Source organism: Sander vitreus, unplaced genomic scaffold (assembly GCF_031162955.1).
Source record: "Sander vitreus isolate 19-12246 unplaced genomic scaffold, sanVit1 ctg154_0, whole genome shotgun sequence".
Taxonomy (NCBI): domain Eukaryota; kingdom Metazoa; phylum Chordata; class Actinopteri; order Perciformes; family Percidae; genus Sander; species Sander vitreus.
The window spans coordinates 707,501-723,408 of NW_027595402.1; the positions used below are offsets into that span (position 1 = coordinate 707,501).

Consider the following 15,908-nt stretch of genomic DNA (forward strand, 5'->3'; position numbering starts at 1 on the left):
TTTTGAGCATCAACGACTTCATTTCCTGTATTCGGATACACTTTTATGCACCAATTTACGGTGGAAATACCTTTATATAGTGTATGTGAAGAAGAAAAACACAGATGACAATTTGGGCATTTTTAAGTGGGTATATGGAAATCCTGGAGCTTTCTTAGTGGGTATACCTGCGTATCACGTAGACTACACGCTGATTCTGATACCTGAACTTGCGTATCGGCCGATACATTATTACTATATATGTATATGGATAGTATACTACTACTATCCCTGTATGGATGTCATATGATTGCTATCATTGTTAAACTATTTGTGAAACATGAACCAACACAAACAATAATAAACCGGCACCGTCGCACTAAATGCTTGCTCTTGGGGGAATTACTAGAAATGTTGGGTCCTTGTAAATTATAGAGTGTGGTCTAGACCTGCTCTATCTGTAAAGTGTCTCGAGATAACTCTTGTTATGATTTGATACTATAAATAAAACTGAATTGAAATAATCAGCTGTGACTCACCCCTGGTTTTTCTCTCTTTGTCTCTGCAGGTCGGGACTCACAGTAAAGCCTGGTTCATAGCCGGCGTGTTCGTCTTTCTGACCATCCCAATCTCACTGTGGGGCATCCTGCAGCACATCGTGCACTACACCCAGCCTGAGCTGCAGAGGCCCATTATCAGGTGGACACACACACACATACACACACACACGCAGACCTTTAACTTTACTTTAAAGGAGCAGTTCACTTCAGTAAGAAAACAGAATAGGACTCATTGTTGCTTTGGGCCAAAAAGCTAATAAACGACAAAAAGCTGTAACAATTTAATATAATTTAACAGCTTTAAATGCCTTGAAAACCTATTTTCTCTATCAGCAATGGGCTCCTCCGACATTTTCTGCCACAGTTACAAATCTGATGGCCGCTGTGGGGATGTTAGTGTTACGATTAGGGAAATGGCGGACCCAAAAATGCAGAGACAACAGAGCAGTGGTGAGCTTGAGGATTTAATAAAATAAAAAGTGATACAACAAAAGGAGTCCTGAAGAAAGCAGGAAAAAATAGTACCAAAAACTGTTGAGGAACCAAAAGACCAGACATCCAAAAATAAACTGGCACACCGAGACAAAGGGTGTAGACTTACACACACACACACACACACACACACACACACACACACACACACACACACACACACACACACACACACACACACAAACAATGATCTGACAACAGACAAAGACAACACAGAGACTTAATACACAAGGTAACGAGGTGAAACACATCAGGGCGGAGCAGACAATCACGAAAGGCGGGAAAACACAAGGCAGGAAGTAAAACAAGACATGACATGGGAGAAAACAGACTACAAAATAAAACAGGAAACTGAAGAATAAAACATACACAAGGATGAAAACAGGGTAAAACGCAACAATGACAGCTTGTGTTTCCAGTAGTGATTAGATTAATCTTTATTGTCATTGTGCAGAGTACAAGTACAAAGACAGCGAAATGCAGTTTGCGTCCAACCAGAAGTGCAAAAAAAGCATAGACAAGTATAGCAAGTATAGCCAGGTGGTGCATAGACAGGACAAGAAATATATTGCAGTGTTATAAGAGCAGAATAAATATGTCTGTGTAATATGAACAGTGTATGAACAACATGTACAGATATGTGCAATGTAGTAGCAGTGACATTATACTAGTCGTGTGCGATAAGACATTGGATCAATACCAAGTAAATACAGGGCCTGTATCACCGATACCGATACTTTTTAATAATTAAGATGGATACATTTTCATGACCTTTAGCCTTTAAGTGTTTTTGTGATTTTACATTTGGATTAATACGTTAAAACCAAGGACAGAATGTTCATATGCTTGTATACATTTATTGAGTTACCAGAGAGTGTGTGTGTGTGTCTCTGTGTGTGTGTGTGTGTGTGTGTGTGTGTGTAAGCTGGTGTGTGTAGGTGTATTTGTTTGTATTTATGCGTGTTTATATGTATAGTAGATATATAGGTTATATATAATAAGATAATTGTGAATACGACGTAAATATGTGTTAAATGAAATAACAATTACAATAATGTATTGAGTTATGGAAAAGGAGTAGGATTAAATAAGTGTATACTTCCTCCTAAAAGTTTCAGACATGTCTATGTTGGTTTTTATTTTTGTGTAATGTTTTGTTTGGATTATTTTGATATGATATGTCTGAAATAAATGTCTTCATTCATTCATTCATACCACTGTATCTTACAGCCTTTTTTACAAATTATACAGCTTGCCGTCGTTTCATTTTTGGCCTGAAAATATAGCCACACGGTGCTCTTCTTCCTCTCGGCCGTTCTTCTGCTTGTGTGTGTGTGTGTGTGTGCCGCCGCTGAGTCACGTGACGGTACAACGTCAAATCACAAGAGGGGGGAGGAGGAGCAAAGTGCGCCTGCTCTGCGCTGTGACGGGAGCGGCACTGACACAGACAGCCAGGTCGCCTCTTTGATGAAAGCGGAGAGAAGCTGAAACTATCGAAAGTATTGAAGTATCGATCTCATTTGATCAATATCTATACAAATGTTGGTTTCGATACCGCTAGTTTCCAGGTCCTTGTTTGTCAAACCTGATGAAACTACACCCACACAGTCCTGAGGAAGCAGATCAGCTGAGTTTTGCTAATTTAGTCTTACTGTATATATTTAATGTTATAGACACATACGAACAATCAGAAATCAAGCTTTCAGAAGGATATACATGTTTAAAGGGTAACACTGGACCCTATTTTCCCATGTCCCTAAGAAAACATTGCAGCCCCGTTCTCGGCTGCTGGTTACAACGTTCTCGCCCAATACTGGACCAATTTCAAATATGTTTGCTCACATTAATCACCTAGACACCAATGCATGGGGAAATAACCCTTTAAGGAGTGAAAGAAGGAGGACAAATCACAGTGTTTGTGTTTTACAGTTTGGGCACGGAGCAGGTAATCTCCAGCAGCAGCTCGTGTAGCACCAGACGCCAACAGTGTAGATATGTTGATGTTTTGATTTGGAAGCCGTAGCTTGATGATAGTTTCATTATCTCGTCTTTCCCCACCAGGATACTATGGATGGTCCCGATCTACAGTTTGGACAGCGTGAGTCATCTCACTCACACACACACTCTCTCTCTCTCTCTCTCTCTCTCTCTCTCTCTCTCTCTCTCTCACGCGCACACACTGAGGGAGTGATCTTTCCACACAATTAGATTAAGTTGCCGTGGCAACAGGCCTTAATTGGAGGCAGTGGGACAGCGTCACAAGACCAGAGGTTGAGTTAAACACAGACAGAGTTACAGTCTGTTATCAGATCATGTGATGATGATGATTCAGCATTTCTTCAGTTCTGTCTGTCTTCTCTCCTTCCTGTCTTTTGTTCTTCTTTCCTCACCTTCTTTCCTTCTTTCTTCCTTTTCTTCCTCCCTTCTGCCTATCTTTCCTCCTCTTTTGTCTCCCCTCTTGTCTCCCCCTCTTGTCTCCCCTCTTGTTCCCCCTCTTGTCCCCCCTCTTGTCTCCCATCTTGTCTACCCTCCTGTCTCCCCTCTGTCTCCCCTCTTGTCTCCCCTCTTGTCCCCCCTCGTCTCCCACCTTGTCCCCCCTCTTGTCTCCCCTCTTGTCTCCCACCTGTCTCCCCTCTGTCTCCCCTCTGTCTCCCCTCTTGTCTCCCCCTCTGTCCCCCCTCTGTCTCCCCTCTTGTCTCCCCTCTGTCTCCCACCTGTCTCCCCTCTGTCTCCCCTCTTGTCTCCCCTCTTGTCTCCCCTCTGTCTCCCACCTGTCTCCCCTCTGTCTCCCCTCTGTCTCCCCTCTTGTCTCCCCTCTGTCTCCTACCTGTCTCCCACCTGTCTCCCCTCTGTCTCCTACCTGTCTCCCATCTGTCCCCCTTTTCTGTCTCCCGTCTGCCCCCCCCCCCCCCCAGTGGCTGGCTCTGCGGTATCCCAGCCTGGCCATCTATGTGGACACGTGCCGGGAGTGCTACGAGGCCTACGTCATCTACAACTTCCTGGTGTTCCTGCTGAGCTTCCTCAGTAACCAGTACCCGAGCCTGGTGCTGATGCTGGAGGTCCAGCAGCAGCAGCCGCACCTGCCGCCGCTCTGCTGCTGCCCGCCATGGCCAATGGGAGAGTAAGAGGATGGCACGTCATCACTGTGTGACGGAGGGATGCGTGGGCCGATGTTAAAGTGTTCCTCTCTCTTTCTCTGTCAGGGTGCTGCTGTTCAGGTGTAAACTGGGAGTCCTCCAGTACACCGTGGTCAGACCTGTAACCACGGTGATAGCACTGTGAGTTTACTACTGCATATCCTGCATAGCAGGCTCGTTCGAGATGAGCTGCGCCTCGCCTGTAAAGTGGACGGGAGAAGGCGGGGTGGACAAAAAGCTGCAGTCAAGTCGGACAGTTTACAGAGGTTTCAAGCAGCCTTCAGTCTGAACAGGAAGTCACAGTAACACTCACATCCTGTTAGGTCTGATTCACGACAGTTTAGCCTGTTAAAATGCTCTACATGCGTTCTGTTGCTGACAGACTGTAGATGATCTGTAATGTCTCTGACGACATTACAGCCACACAAGTTGTTCTGTTAATACAATAAAGCTTCAAATCAGACCAGGGCTGTGTCTCAAAGCGCCTACTTGCACACTTCAAACACCTAGTTTAAAGTATATCGTGTAGATAACGCAAAAAGTCAGTGCACTGAAAGTACCCGGATGACCCCCAAAAAACGGTCAAAAAGTTCAGTGTGGAACGATGGACCCTACTCGCACTAAACAGGCGCCATCTGGACTACAAAGCAGAAGGGGAGGCTGATTGGACGAACGCGTCACGTGGGTCTGGCTGCTCCTGAATTTCAAAACCGACCATAATGGCGGCTCGTTCGGAATACGATCTCATATTTTACGAAAATAATTCAGCGAAACGTGTTTCTGAAAACATTTTAAGCGAGAAATAGGCCGTGCAGTTGCTGTTTTTTTGATCGACAAAGGTCAGTTTTAAAAGATTTTCATCAGGTTTTAAGAGGTGGCGAGCCGAGCGACCGCTACTCATTTGCATTCACGTGTTGCGTCCGTCGCGTTTGTCACGCTCGTCATTACCGGTAAGTGTTTTAACATAAGTGTTCCTTTTGGGACAATACTAACCATTGAAAGTGGGCACTACAGCAGTAAGTGGTCAGTGCTCATTAGCAGTGTACTGACGGAAGTCGGGATTGAGTCGGACACAAATCTAACCGGCATGCATTGGGCGACGATTGCCGGGGATTGATTCTAGGCAGGCCTGGCTCATCTCAAACGAATGTTTCATACTGTGCTATTTGCTGAACGCTCGTGTCACCGGGGCAACAGTTATCAAAGTGTGGGATACTTCTCTGTGTGCAGAATCTGTCAGCTGTGTGGAGTTTACGATGAAGCCAACTTCAGCTTCAGAAACGCCTGGTCCTACCTGGTGATCATCAACAACATATCACAGCTGGTAAACACACGCACATGCACGCATGCACACACACACACACACACACACACACACACACACACACACACACACACACACACACACACAAACACACACACAGGATTTATGTCTTATTCTTTTGTACATTTCGCTCTTGTGTTTCAGGACAGTATAAAAAGTGTTGCATTGTGGGCTTCTCTCTCTCTCTCTCTCTTCTCTCTCTCTCTCTCTCTCTCTCTCTCTCTCTCTCTCTCTCTCTCTCTCTCTCTCTCTCTCTCTCCCTGTATCTATCCAGTTTGCCATGTACTGTCTGGTGTTGCTGTACCGAGCTCTGAAAGAAGAGCTGACTCCCATCCGGCCGGTGGGAAAGTTCCTCTGCGTCAAATTGGTCGTGTTCGTCTCCTTCTGGTAAGAATGAAAGAAAGAAGAGAGTCATTTAAGCTGAATTTCTCTGTTTTGTGTCATTGTAAATCGAATACACAACACATCTGAGAATCTGGGAACAAGGTAAACTAAGCAGTTAATCAGTAATCAATAATGTAAATAAGCCTAAGTGCTGATACATTAAACTCTCTCTTTGTCTCTTCAGGCAGGCAGTTTTTATAGCGTTCCTGGTAAAGGTCGGAGTGATCTCCGACAAACACACCTGGGACTGGGACAGCGTGGAGGCCGTGTCTACCGGACTGCAGGTAGACGCACGTCCATAAATAAATAAACAAATTAAACCATGTTGGTATCTCACAGTCAGTGTGACCTCTTTAAATATTTGTTTGCGATGTTGGTGCCAATGTTTCTCAGAAGAAAAACGTAGAAAAAGAAATATCTGTTGATTCTATTCTACTTTCCTGCAGAACTAAAAGAGGATAAAAGTCTGAAAAATATGGCTTTTGCTCAGGGAAGAAGATACATGTAAAAAGTGGCATTGTCTCAATTGAACCAGATCCTTGATTAACCGATGTTTTAATTAATACAGGACTTCATCATCTGCATAGAGATGTTCTTTGCTGCCATTGCTCACCACTACACCTTCACCTACAAACCATACGTACAGGTAAACATCTATCTATCTATCTATCTATCTATCAGTCTATCTATCTATCTATCTATCTATCTATCTATCTATCTATCTATCAGTCTATCTATCTAACTATCAGTCTATCTATCTATCTATCTGTCCATCTATCTATCTATCTATCTATCAGTCTATCTATCTATCTATCTATCTATCTATCTATCTATCTATCTATCTATCTATCTATCTATCTATCTATCTATCAGTCTATCTATCTATCTATCAGTCTATCTATCTATCTATCTATCTATCTATCTATCTATCTATCTATCTGTCTATCAGTCTATCTATCTATCTATCCATCTATCTATCGTAATCTTATCTAATTGAATCCAGGAAGCAGAGGAGGGCTCGTGTCTCGACAGCTTCCTGGCCATGTGGGATTTCTCTGACATCAGAGCTGATGTCACAGAGCAGGTCCGCCATGCAGGTGAGCGTCTCAGTCAGATTGTTGCGTTTGTTAAACTCATCAATAATTTGAAATGTGTGCATACAACTACATTTAGTTTGCTTCTGGGGTTATTAAAAGAGAGTTACTTTAAATACAAATTATGTTTATGTTTTAGTTTCTTTTATGTCTGTTTTCATTTATTTGTCTGCCTATAATTTTGTTATTTAAATTATTTATATATATTATTTATACATTATTATCCCACTTTTTATCTTATTTATCAGACTTATAAGATTTATACACTTTTTATAAGTTAACCAAGTCCAACTCGGGCCTCCCAGAGGACTTATAACTCTTTATCTGTTGCAACTCAGGATCCAAACCTGGCCTCCCAGAGGACTTTACCAGTTTCAAACTTAAAAGAACTGAGAGTTGCGGTGGACCTGCAGTTTTCTGGTTTGTTCCAGATATGTGGAGCATAAAAACTAAACGCTGCTTCCCCCTGTTTAGTTCTGACTCTGGGGACAACAAGCAGACCTGTCCCAGACGACCTGAGAGGTCTGGGTGGTTCATAGTGTAGTAGCAGATCAGAAATGTATTTTGGCCCTAAACCGTTTAGTGATTTATCAACCAGCAAGAGTATTTTGAAATCAATTCTTTGAGGCACTGGAAGCCAGTGTAGAGACTTCAGAACTGGAGTGATGTGATCCTCTCTCTTGGTCTTAGTGAGGACTCGAGCAGCAGCGTTCTGAATCAGCTGCAGCTGTCTGATTGATTTTTTAGGGAGACCTGTGAAGACACCGTTACAGTAGTCAAGTCTACTGAAGATAAAAGCATGGACAAGTATTTTCAAACCCTGCTGAGACATAAGTCCTTTAGCCCTGGATATATTCTTAAGGTGGTAATAGGCTGACTTTGTTATTGTCTTAATGTGGCTGTTAAAATTTAAGAAAGTTCTGGCATATCCAGCCGTTAATTTGTTCAATGCACTTAGTCAGTTGTTGTATTGGACTATAGTCCCCTAGCGATAAGGTTATGTAAATTTGTGTGTCGTCTGCATAACTATGGTAACTTACTTTGTTGTTTTCCATAATCTGAGCCGGTGGAAACATGTAGATATTAAACAGAAAGGGCCCCAGAACGGAGCCTTGGGGAACTCCGCACGTCATATTTGTATGCTCAGATATATAATTACCTATAGACACAAAGTAGTCCCTATTCTTTAAGTATGATTCAAACCAGTTTAGTACTGAGCCAGAAAGGCCAACCCAGTTTTCAAGTCGGTCTAGTAATATGTCATGGTCGACCGTGTCAAATGCAGCACTGAGATCAACCACTATCTGTGTTTAAGTGGATGTCATTAAAGACTTTAACAAGAGCTGTCTCAGTGCTGTGGTGTGGTCGAAAACCCGACTGGAAGGCATCAAAACTGTTGTTTAGTGACAAGTAAAGGTTGAGTTGTTGTTCAATGATTTTACTTAAAAATGGAAGGTTTGATATCGGCCTATAGTTGCTAATTAGTGACGTGTCTAGATTGTTCTTTTTTAAGAGTGACTTAATTACTGCAGTTTTCAGGGCCTGTGGGAAGATACCTGAGAGAAGAGACGTGTTTACAACCTGTAGAAGATCAGAAGCCAAACAGGTAGAATGTCAAGGCAACAGGAGGAGGTTTTCAGATGTTGTATAATGTCCTCCAGGTTTTTATGGTTGGTCGTATGAAATTGTGACTATTACCTATCACAACATAAATTGAGGAAGAATTTAATACACAGGGCCCGGGCTTGTCTTGGAAAGAGTCATGAGTGCCACTAGGCCTGCAGCCTGGACCCGGCATATATCAGTTAAAGCTTGTTGCATTTTGTACACAAGCATCCTTATCAGTCTGGGGAGAGGGAATTTGCTGCCATCCTGGCAGAGGTGCCTGGCATTCCACTTTTGGCTGGGGGCGAAAGATGGGAGAAGGAAGGGGGACAAACCTGGTCCCAGCATCCACCAGCTGCCTCATCTTGTCAGTGAACTCCAATATGGGGCAGGGGGAAGGAGGGGAAAGGGTGAGTGGAGAGTGTTGGACAGGTGAAGAGGGGGGTTGAAATTTCTCGTCTCTGCTCTGAGATCTCCCATGGTCAAATCTCTGCTCAGGTGGGGGCTGTGGTGTATCACTGCTGTGCTTTGTTATGTCTTCCTCTTGTTTAGATTGGTCTTGTCTCGTGTCCTTGGCCGAGGGAGCAGATGTGTAGCACAGAAAGTAGGTTAGAGTTGAAAAGCTTTACTCCTGGCTTGTTAAGGAAAAGTCCATCTGCTTTAAAAAGATGTCTGTGGTCCCAGAAAATGTTAAAATTGTCAATGAACCGCAGAGAATGGACGGTACATGCAGTTGAAAGCCATTAGAGGGCCACTGATAAACACCTCTGCGTTTAGGGAGCTGACTGTGTTCAGCAGATCCACAAAGTCACGTTTCTGCAATTCAGACTGTTGCTTTACAACATCATGTGACCCTATATGCAGTATAATGTTCTTCACAGTTGGGTGGGCTGCCACGATATTCAGGATTCTTTCGGCCAAGTCAGACACCATGTCTTTGGGAAAACAGAGTATTTTGGTGTTTTTACTGCTTTTTAGATCTTTTACAGCAGAGTCACCCACAATCAGAGTTTGAGGCCCAGTCGTTAGCTTTCCCTGTAGCTTTTTACTTTTTGAATTGCTCTCAGTCCTGACCCTGCTGTGTGACGATGAGACGCAATCCAGGTCATCAGATGGAGGTCCATAACAGATTTGCTTCACTGCTCCTGCAGCAGTGAAGCAAATATGTTATCCAGTTGCACACTCGATTGTTGGGGAGGTATTGGTACAGGGGTTCAAGAGTCGTCCTCCCATTTCCCAGGAAAATGATTTACTGTTAAGGCCCAGACACACAGAGCCGACAGCCAAACGTCAGCAGAAAAGGAAGTTGGGCTGATCAGTCTCCCCACATTGGTCAAAAAAGTGCCTTGGAACACACCGAAGCAACGAGATGTAATACGTCTCCATAACAGCAGGCGGTGCTAATCTGTATTGTCGCCCAAAAATGAAAACCAGCAGCTGATTGGACAAACGCGTCACGTGGGTCTGGTTTCTCTGGAAATTCAAAGACAGACTGTCATGGCGGCTCGTTCAGAATACGATCTCGTATTTTACTAAGATAGTTCATCGAAACGTGTTTCTGAAAACATTTTAAGTGAGAAATAGGCCGTGCAGTTGCTGACTCTGTCTTCATTTCAGATCAACAAAGGTCAGTTTAAAAGATTTTCGTCAGATTTTGAGAGACTCTAGTCACGCTCATCCCGCTCCCCGTTTCCTGGTTAGATCTCCACCAATCAGATGGGTCATTTAAGTCCAACTGCTGGCAGTGCCCGCTCTGCCGATTATACACGTCAAATCGGCCAAAATGAAGGACGACGGCCCCTCGGATGGACGACGGCACGGAACACACCGACCAGACTCGAGTCACTGACCTCGCCAGACTGTCAGACGGCCGATTATCGGCTCGGTGTGTCAGCGCCTTTAGGCTTTGCACCAAAAGAGTTCCAGGGAGGACTACCATTTGTTAATTTATTACCTGTTCCACAGCCCTCCTGTTTCTTTGTAGTCTCGTTGGTGCTAATTAGCCGTTCACCTTGTTCATCTTTATTTAAGTCAACGTGTAACAAAACTAGTATTCATTTCAGTTTTTCATACTTGCATATACCAATGTTCATTTTATCTTTACATACCAAGTTTTGGTTATTGTCTCATCCATGTTCTGTGTGATATATTTTCTTAATTAAGTTGTCTGAATTAGGCAGAGGAAGTTTTCAGATCGTTTACTTCAGTAAAAGTATTAAAACTATACTGTAAAAATGTTATCAGGGAAATGTATTGTGTTATAGACGCTTCATATGTTTTGTACAAAGTACAATAAAGTAAGTAATAAATAAAGTACAATATTTCCCTCTGAGATGTAGGCCTAGTGGAGTAGTAGTATAAAAATGGCATGAAATACTCAAGTAAAGTACAAGTACCTCAAATTTACACAAACACTGTACTCGTAATAATGTAATTAGTTCAATTTCTCCACTGGAATTAGGACTTGAAATAATAATAATAATAATAATAATAATAATAATAATAATAATAATAATAATGTGTTAATATCTCTCACCGGCCGTTAGGTCGTACGTTCCTGGGTCGGCCCAACAAGATGTACTTTGGTGCCGTAGCTCGGCCCGAACACAGCGAGCACACGGGCCTCCTCACGGCCTCCTCCCAGGACCCCGTCGCCGTGGCAGCCACATCCATGCCCTCCTCCCCTTCCTCCAGTGGGCGGTACCAAGGCCTCGGCCACACGCCCGCCCCGCACTCCATCTCTGCCCCTGCAGGGTTCATCTCCTCGTCCTGGGACGAGGACAGTGATGGCTCGCCTCCGGAAGCAAGTGACAGCCAATAACAGGATGACGTCACTGCCCTGCACATGGCTAGGGTTTGGGAACTTCTCTTTCTTTACATGCTACGCCCCCTTGTTTTCGATGTGCTTCATTGCTATGGACAAAGGAACTCTGACTCCGTATTAACATCAGAATAAAAACATAAAAGTAGTCTCTCGTCTACAAGTTGTGTGAAAAAGAAGCTAATTCTCGGGTGGATTTCATCGAAGGAAAGCAAAGGAGAGAGTCTGCACTCTGTGATGTCTAGGCCAAGTTTGTTGAGTATTTTAAAAAAATAATCTAACTGTTTGAAATCTGTATTTTGATAAATGTATCGCCAGTGGTTGAAAGGAAAATATATTTGATGTTTTCGTCAGAAGGAAAGTATATTGTTCTTGTGGTTTTACACTCCCACGGTGCTGGTGTCCTTGAGCTGTTTGTTCTAACTCATAATAAATGAACACGCCATATCTAATCACCAGAAACTGTTGTTGTTGCTGTCAGAAGTGTGATTCAAGTCCTCAAGTAACTCAGGAAAAGTCTTCAACAAAACCCCTTTAAGGGCGAGGAAACAGACAATAATACATTTTATTTATGGGCACCTTTCTTGACACTCAAGGACACGAACAAATACTAAAAAAATAAAAACAGATGCACAACAAAGACCACACAGAACTACAAAGCAAGGAACATGAGTAACATCTGTGACGCCAACCTAGAGCTTAGATCGGGCCCAAAAAATCAAGCGCGACCATACCCGAGCCCGTGCACGTTGTGTCCGAGCCCGGCCCGGCCCGGCCGACACATTAACTGTAATTATGAGCCCGAACCCGATTTAAACCCGACAATTTGCTGTTATAAATGACGTTCTCAACTACAATTTTGACTTGTTTCAACTACAGAAATCTGTTTAAAATGATCTTAATGAATAATGCAACAAGGACGAAGCATGTAAACTGCGCTGTTTGTTTGTTCAGAATGGAACGGATCGCAAATGGATCCGAATGAAGAAACGTAAAATAAAACTCAACGCATTATTCTGTGAAGGCTTGCCTCGGTATGCTTGGAGAAGTAACAAAAGAGGACAGTGAAGGCTGACTATCATCTTTTCTGCCATGGCGAGCCTGCTTCATGCGTCTGTTCATCGTCTCCGGGTTTTTTTCCCTGTCGTAGGCGAGCAGCGTGCCGCACTTAATGCACTCGACAAAGCCAACACATATGTTGTCACTGCCCACGACTTGTTTAAAATGGTTCCATACCTCCAACTTTCCTCCAAACTTGCTCAAAGTTAATTCTTCGGTTTTTATTTTTTTCCTTTTGCACTTAAGCTCTGGTAAGGATGCCCCCTGGGCGCCTCCCTAGGGAGGTGTTCCAGGCACGTCCAGCTGGGAGGAGGCCTCGGGGGAGACCCAGGACTAGGTGGAGGGATTATATCTCCAACCTGGCCTGGGAACGCCTCGGGATCCCCCAGTCGGAGCTGGTTAATGTGGCCCGGGAAAGGGAAGTTTGGGGTCCCCTGCTGGAGCTGCTGCCCCCGCGACCCGACCCCGGATAAGCGGACGAAGATGGATGGACTTAAGCTACACAAATACAGCACAGCAGGCCCGGCGTGATGCATGATTATGGCAAAGTTTTCTCCCCACTAGAGTTTAGATTCTCGGCCCGAGCCCAAACTTGGCCGAGGATAGTGTCGGGAAATATCGGCCCGACCCAGCCCGCGAGTGGAGTCCCCACCCAATTAGGCTAATAACCCCACAGGTCGGGTCGGGCCAAGTTCGGGCTCGGGCAGACAATCTAAAGTCTACGCCAACCACAGACTTTCTAAAAGACATTTTGAGGCATGGATGTTTAGATTTCCCCGTCCACATAATCCAAATGTAGGGTAATTTAGAAAAAAAGCAGAGGTGGGCCAAGCATGCAGCAATCACTAAATTGAAGTGTGATTGGCTGAGCCATCTGTCAATCACAGAAACACATCTGCAAAGCTATGTTCCTAATGCAGAAGTACTTTTTGTTTATAATTATTTCCAACAAAGACAAACACTGGAAAACTTTAGTGTAATACATTTTGTGCCAATTCATCCAGCAGTTGTTGAGACATTCAGCCAAACCTAATGGTGGCGCTAGAGATTAAGTCAGAAGATCACCAAACTCATTATGATTCATCCTCTGGGGAACATGAATGTTTGTGCCAAATTTCACGCCAATCCATCCAATAGTTGTTGAGATATTTTAGTCTGGACCAAAGTGATGGACCAACATTGCCACTTAGCAGGTGTTCCGTTTAGTTTAGTACAGTTAGCTTTCTTGGAGCAACATCTAGAAGAAACACGCCAAGACACACAATAAATTAATTAATAAGCTGCTTCAGTTTCAGCGTCGTGGTACTCTGCACTCATCTTGCCTCCCTCTCAGTGTAAACATTGGAGTTACTGCACTTGCTGTTAGCATTTTTGTCCAGTAGATGACGCCAACAGTCCATTAAAAGTCATCAGGATCTCCAACTGTTGAACGGGTAGAGCTGCACAACACAGCTGTCTACAACAGGGAGAAAAAATCAGTATAATCTCCCTATATTGCATTTTCAGAGGGACTTGGGCATGAATCTGACTAATGCACATGATAATGGTGCAGAGTTGTACTTTGTTTTGTAATGTCTGATGAGTTTGTGGTTTTGTGTTGTATGTGGCTTGTGATTGTTTTGTCAGAAACAAAATGAAAAATCTAAAAAGAATAAGAAAATAAAAATAAATAAGATAAAAAAAGAAACATCCCTTATATTTCCAAGCGTCCTTGATGACATCTTATCAAGGTCTTAAAGAGACAGGCGCGCCAACAGAGGGGAAAACAGGAGCAGCAGCCATGGGCAGTATGAGATGTAGAGTAGAGATGGTCCGATACCATTTTTTGCTTCCCGATACCGATTCTGATACCTGAACTTGCGTATCGGCCGATACCAGTGTGTCATATATTTTATTATGTTTTAAGAACTGTATACTACTATCCCTGTATAGATGATATGATGTATGACGGCTGTATACTACTATCCCTGTATGGATGATATGATGTATAACAGCTGTATACTACTATCCCTGTATAGATGATATGATGTATAACAGCTGTATACTACTATCCCTGTATGGATGATATGATGTATAACAGCTGTATACTACTATCCCTGTATGGATGATATGATGTATAACAGCTGTATACTACTATCCCTGTATGGATGATATGATGTATAACAGCTGTATACTACTATCCCTGTATGGATGATATGATGTATAACAGCTGTATACTACTATCTCTGTATAGATGATATGATGTATAACAGCTGTATACTACTATCCCAGTATGGATGATATGATGTATAACAGCTGTATACTACTATCCCTGCATAGATGATATGATGTATAACAGCTGTATACTACTATCTCTGTATAGATGATATGATGTAGTAACAGCTGTATACTACTATCCCAGTATGGATGATATGATGTATAACAGCTGTATACTACTATCCCTGTATGGATGATATGATGTATAACAGCTGTATACTACTATCCCTGTATGGATGATATGATGTATAACAGCTGTATACTACTATCCCTGTATAGATGATATGATGTATAACAGCTGTATACTACTATTCCTGTATGGATGATATGATGTATAACAGCTGTATACTACTATCCCTGTATGGATGATATGATGTATAACAGCTGTATACTACTATCCCTGTATGGATGATATGATGTATAACAGCTGTATACTACTATCCCTGTATGGATGTGATATGATTTCTATCTTTGTTGTCAGTCTGGCTCAGGTTAAACTCTTTGTGAAACATGAACAAACAATGAACGCCCCAGAACTATCTTGTATTATCCAGTTTGACAGTCGGTTATAACGGAAAAAGAACATAAATAAACTACTTTAACGTATTTTTTCTTTAGGGCTTTATTACGTGGTATCGGATCGGTGCATAAACTCCAGTACTTCCCGATACCGATACCAGCGTTTTAGGCAGTATCGGAGCCGATACCGATACTGGTGTCGGTATCAGAACATCTCTAGTGATAAGTAGAAATAACATGCTATACATGTCCACACACCTGTCAAAGCACCGAGGTCTTCCAGTCAGAAGCTCCTCGATGTGCCCAGATCAAGGTTAAAAAAATAAAGGTGACCGAGCCTTTGCAGTGGCTGCTCCAAACCTCTGGAATAGTTTACCTAGTCATATAAGAACTGCTCGGACCACTGAAACATTTAAGTCCTTGCTTAAGACCCACTATTATTCGTTGGCTTAACGAGTATAATATAATATTATATAATAATATAATAGTAGTATAATAAGTTGAGCGTTGATACCTTGACCTTTTTCAACTGTTGGTTATTTTGTATTGTTTTGTGTATATTATCATTTTGGATTTTTTGTTTTTAGCTTGTTAAACACTTTGGTCAACTATGGTTGTTTTTAAAACGTGCTATATAAATAAAACTGAACTGAACGTCATAATAATGATGTAATTCTC

The 15,908-nt window shown here is 42.7% G+C and overlaps 1 protein-coding gene across 1 annotated transcript in view; it reads left to right on the forward strand.

Annotated features, from left to right (window-relative positions):
- The window catches only part of LOC144513241 (transmembrane protein 184C-like), a 13,604-nt gene extending 1,673 nt beyond the window's left edge, over nt 1-11,931 (forward strand). The window contains exons 3-12 of the mRNA XM_078244255.1: nt 548-678; nt 3,093-3,129; nt 3,947-4,152; nt 4,235-4,309; nt 5,399-5,492; nt 5,767-5,879; nt 6,061-6,160; nt 6,445-6,522; nt 6,880-6,973; nt 11,122-11,931. Coding sequence (XP_078100381.1) covers nt 548-678; nt 3,093-3,129; nt 3,947-4,152; nt 4,235-4,309; nt 5,399-5,492; nt 5,767-5,879; nt 6,061-6,160; nt 6,445-6,522; nt 6,880-6,973; nt 11,122-11,396 — 1,203 coding nt within the window. The 3' untranslated portion in view covers nt 11,397-11,931. The remainder of the gene's footprint in view (nt 1-547; nt 679-3,092; nt 3,130-3,946; nt 4,153-4,234; nt 4,310-5,398; nt 5,493-5,766; nt 5,880-6,060; nt 6,161-6,444; nt 6,523-6,879; nt 6,974-11,121) is intronic.
- The last annotated feature ends 3,977 nt before the right edge of the window (nt 11,932-15,908 follow it).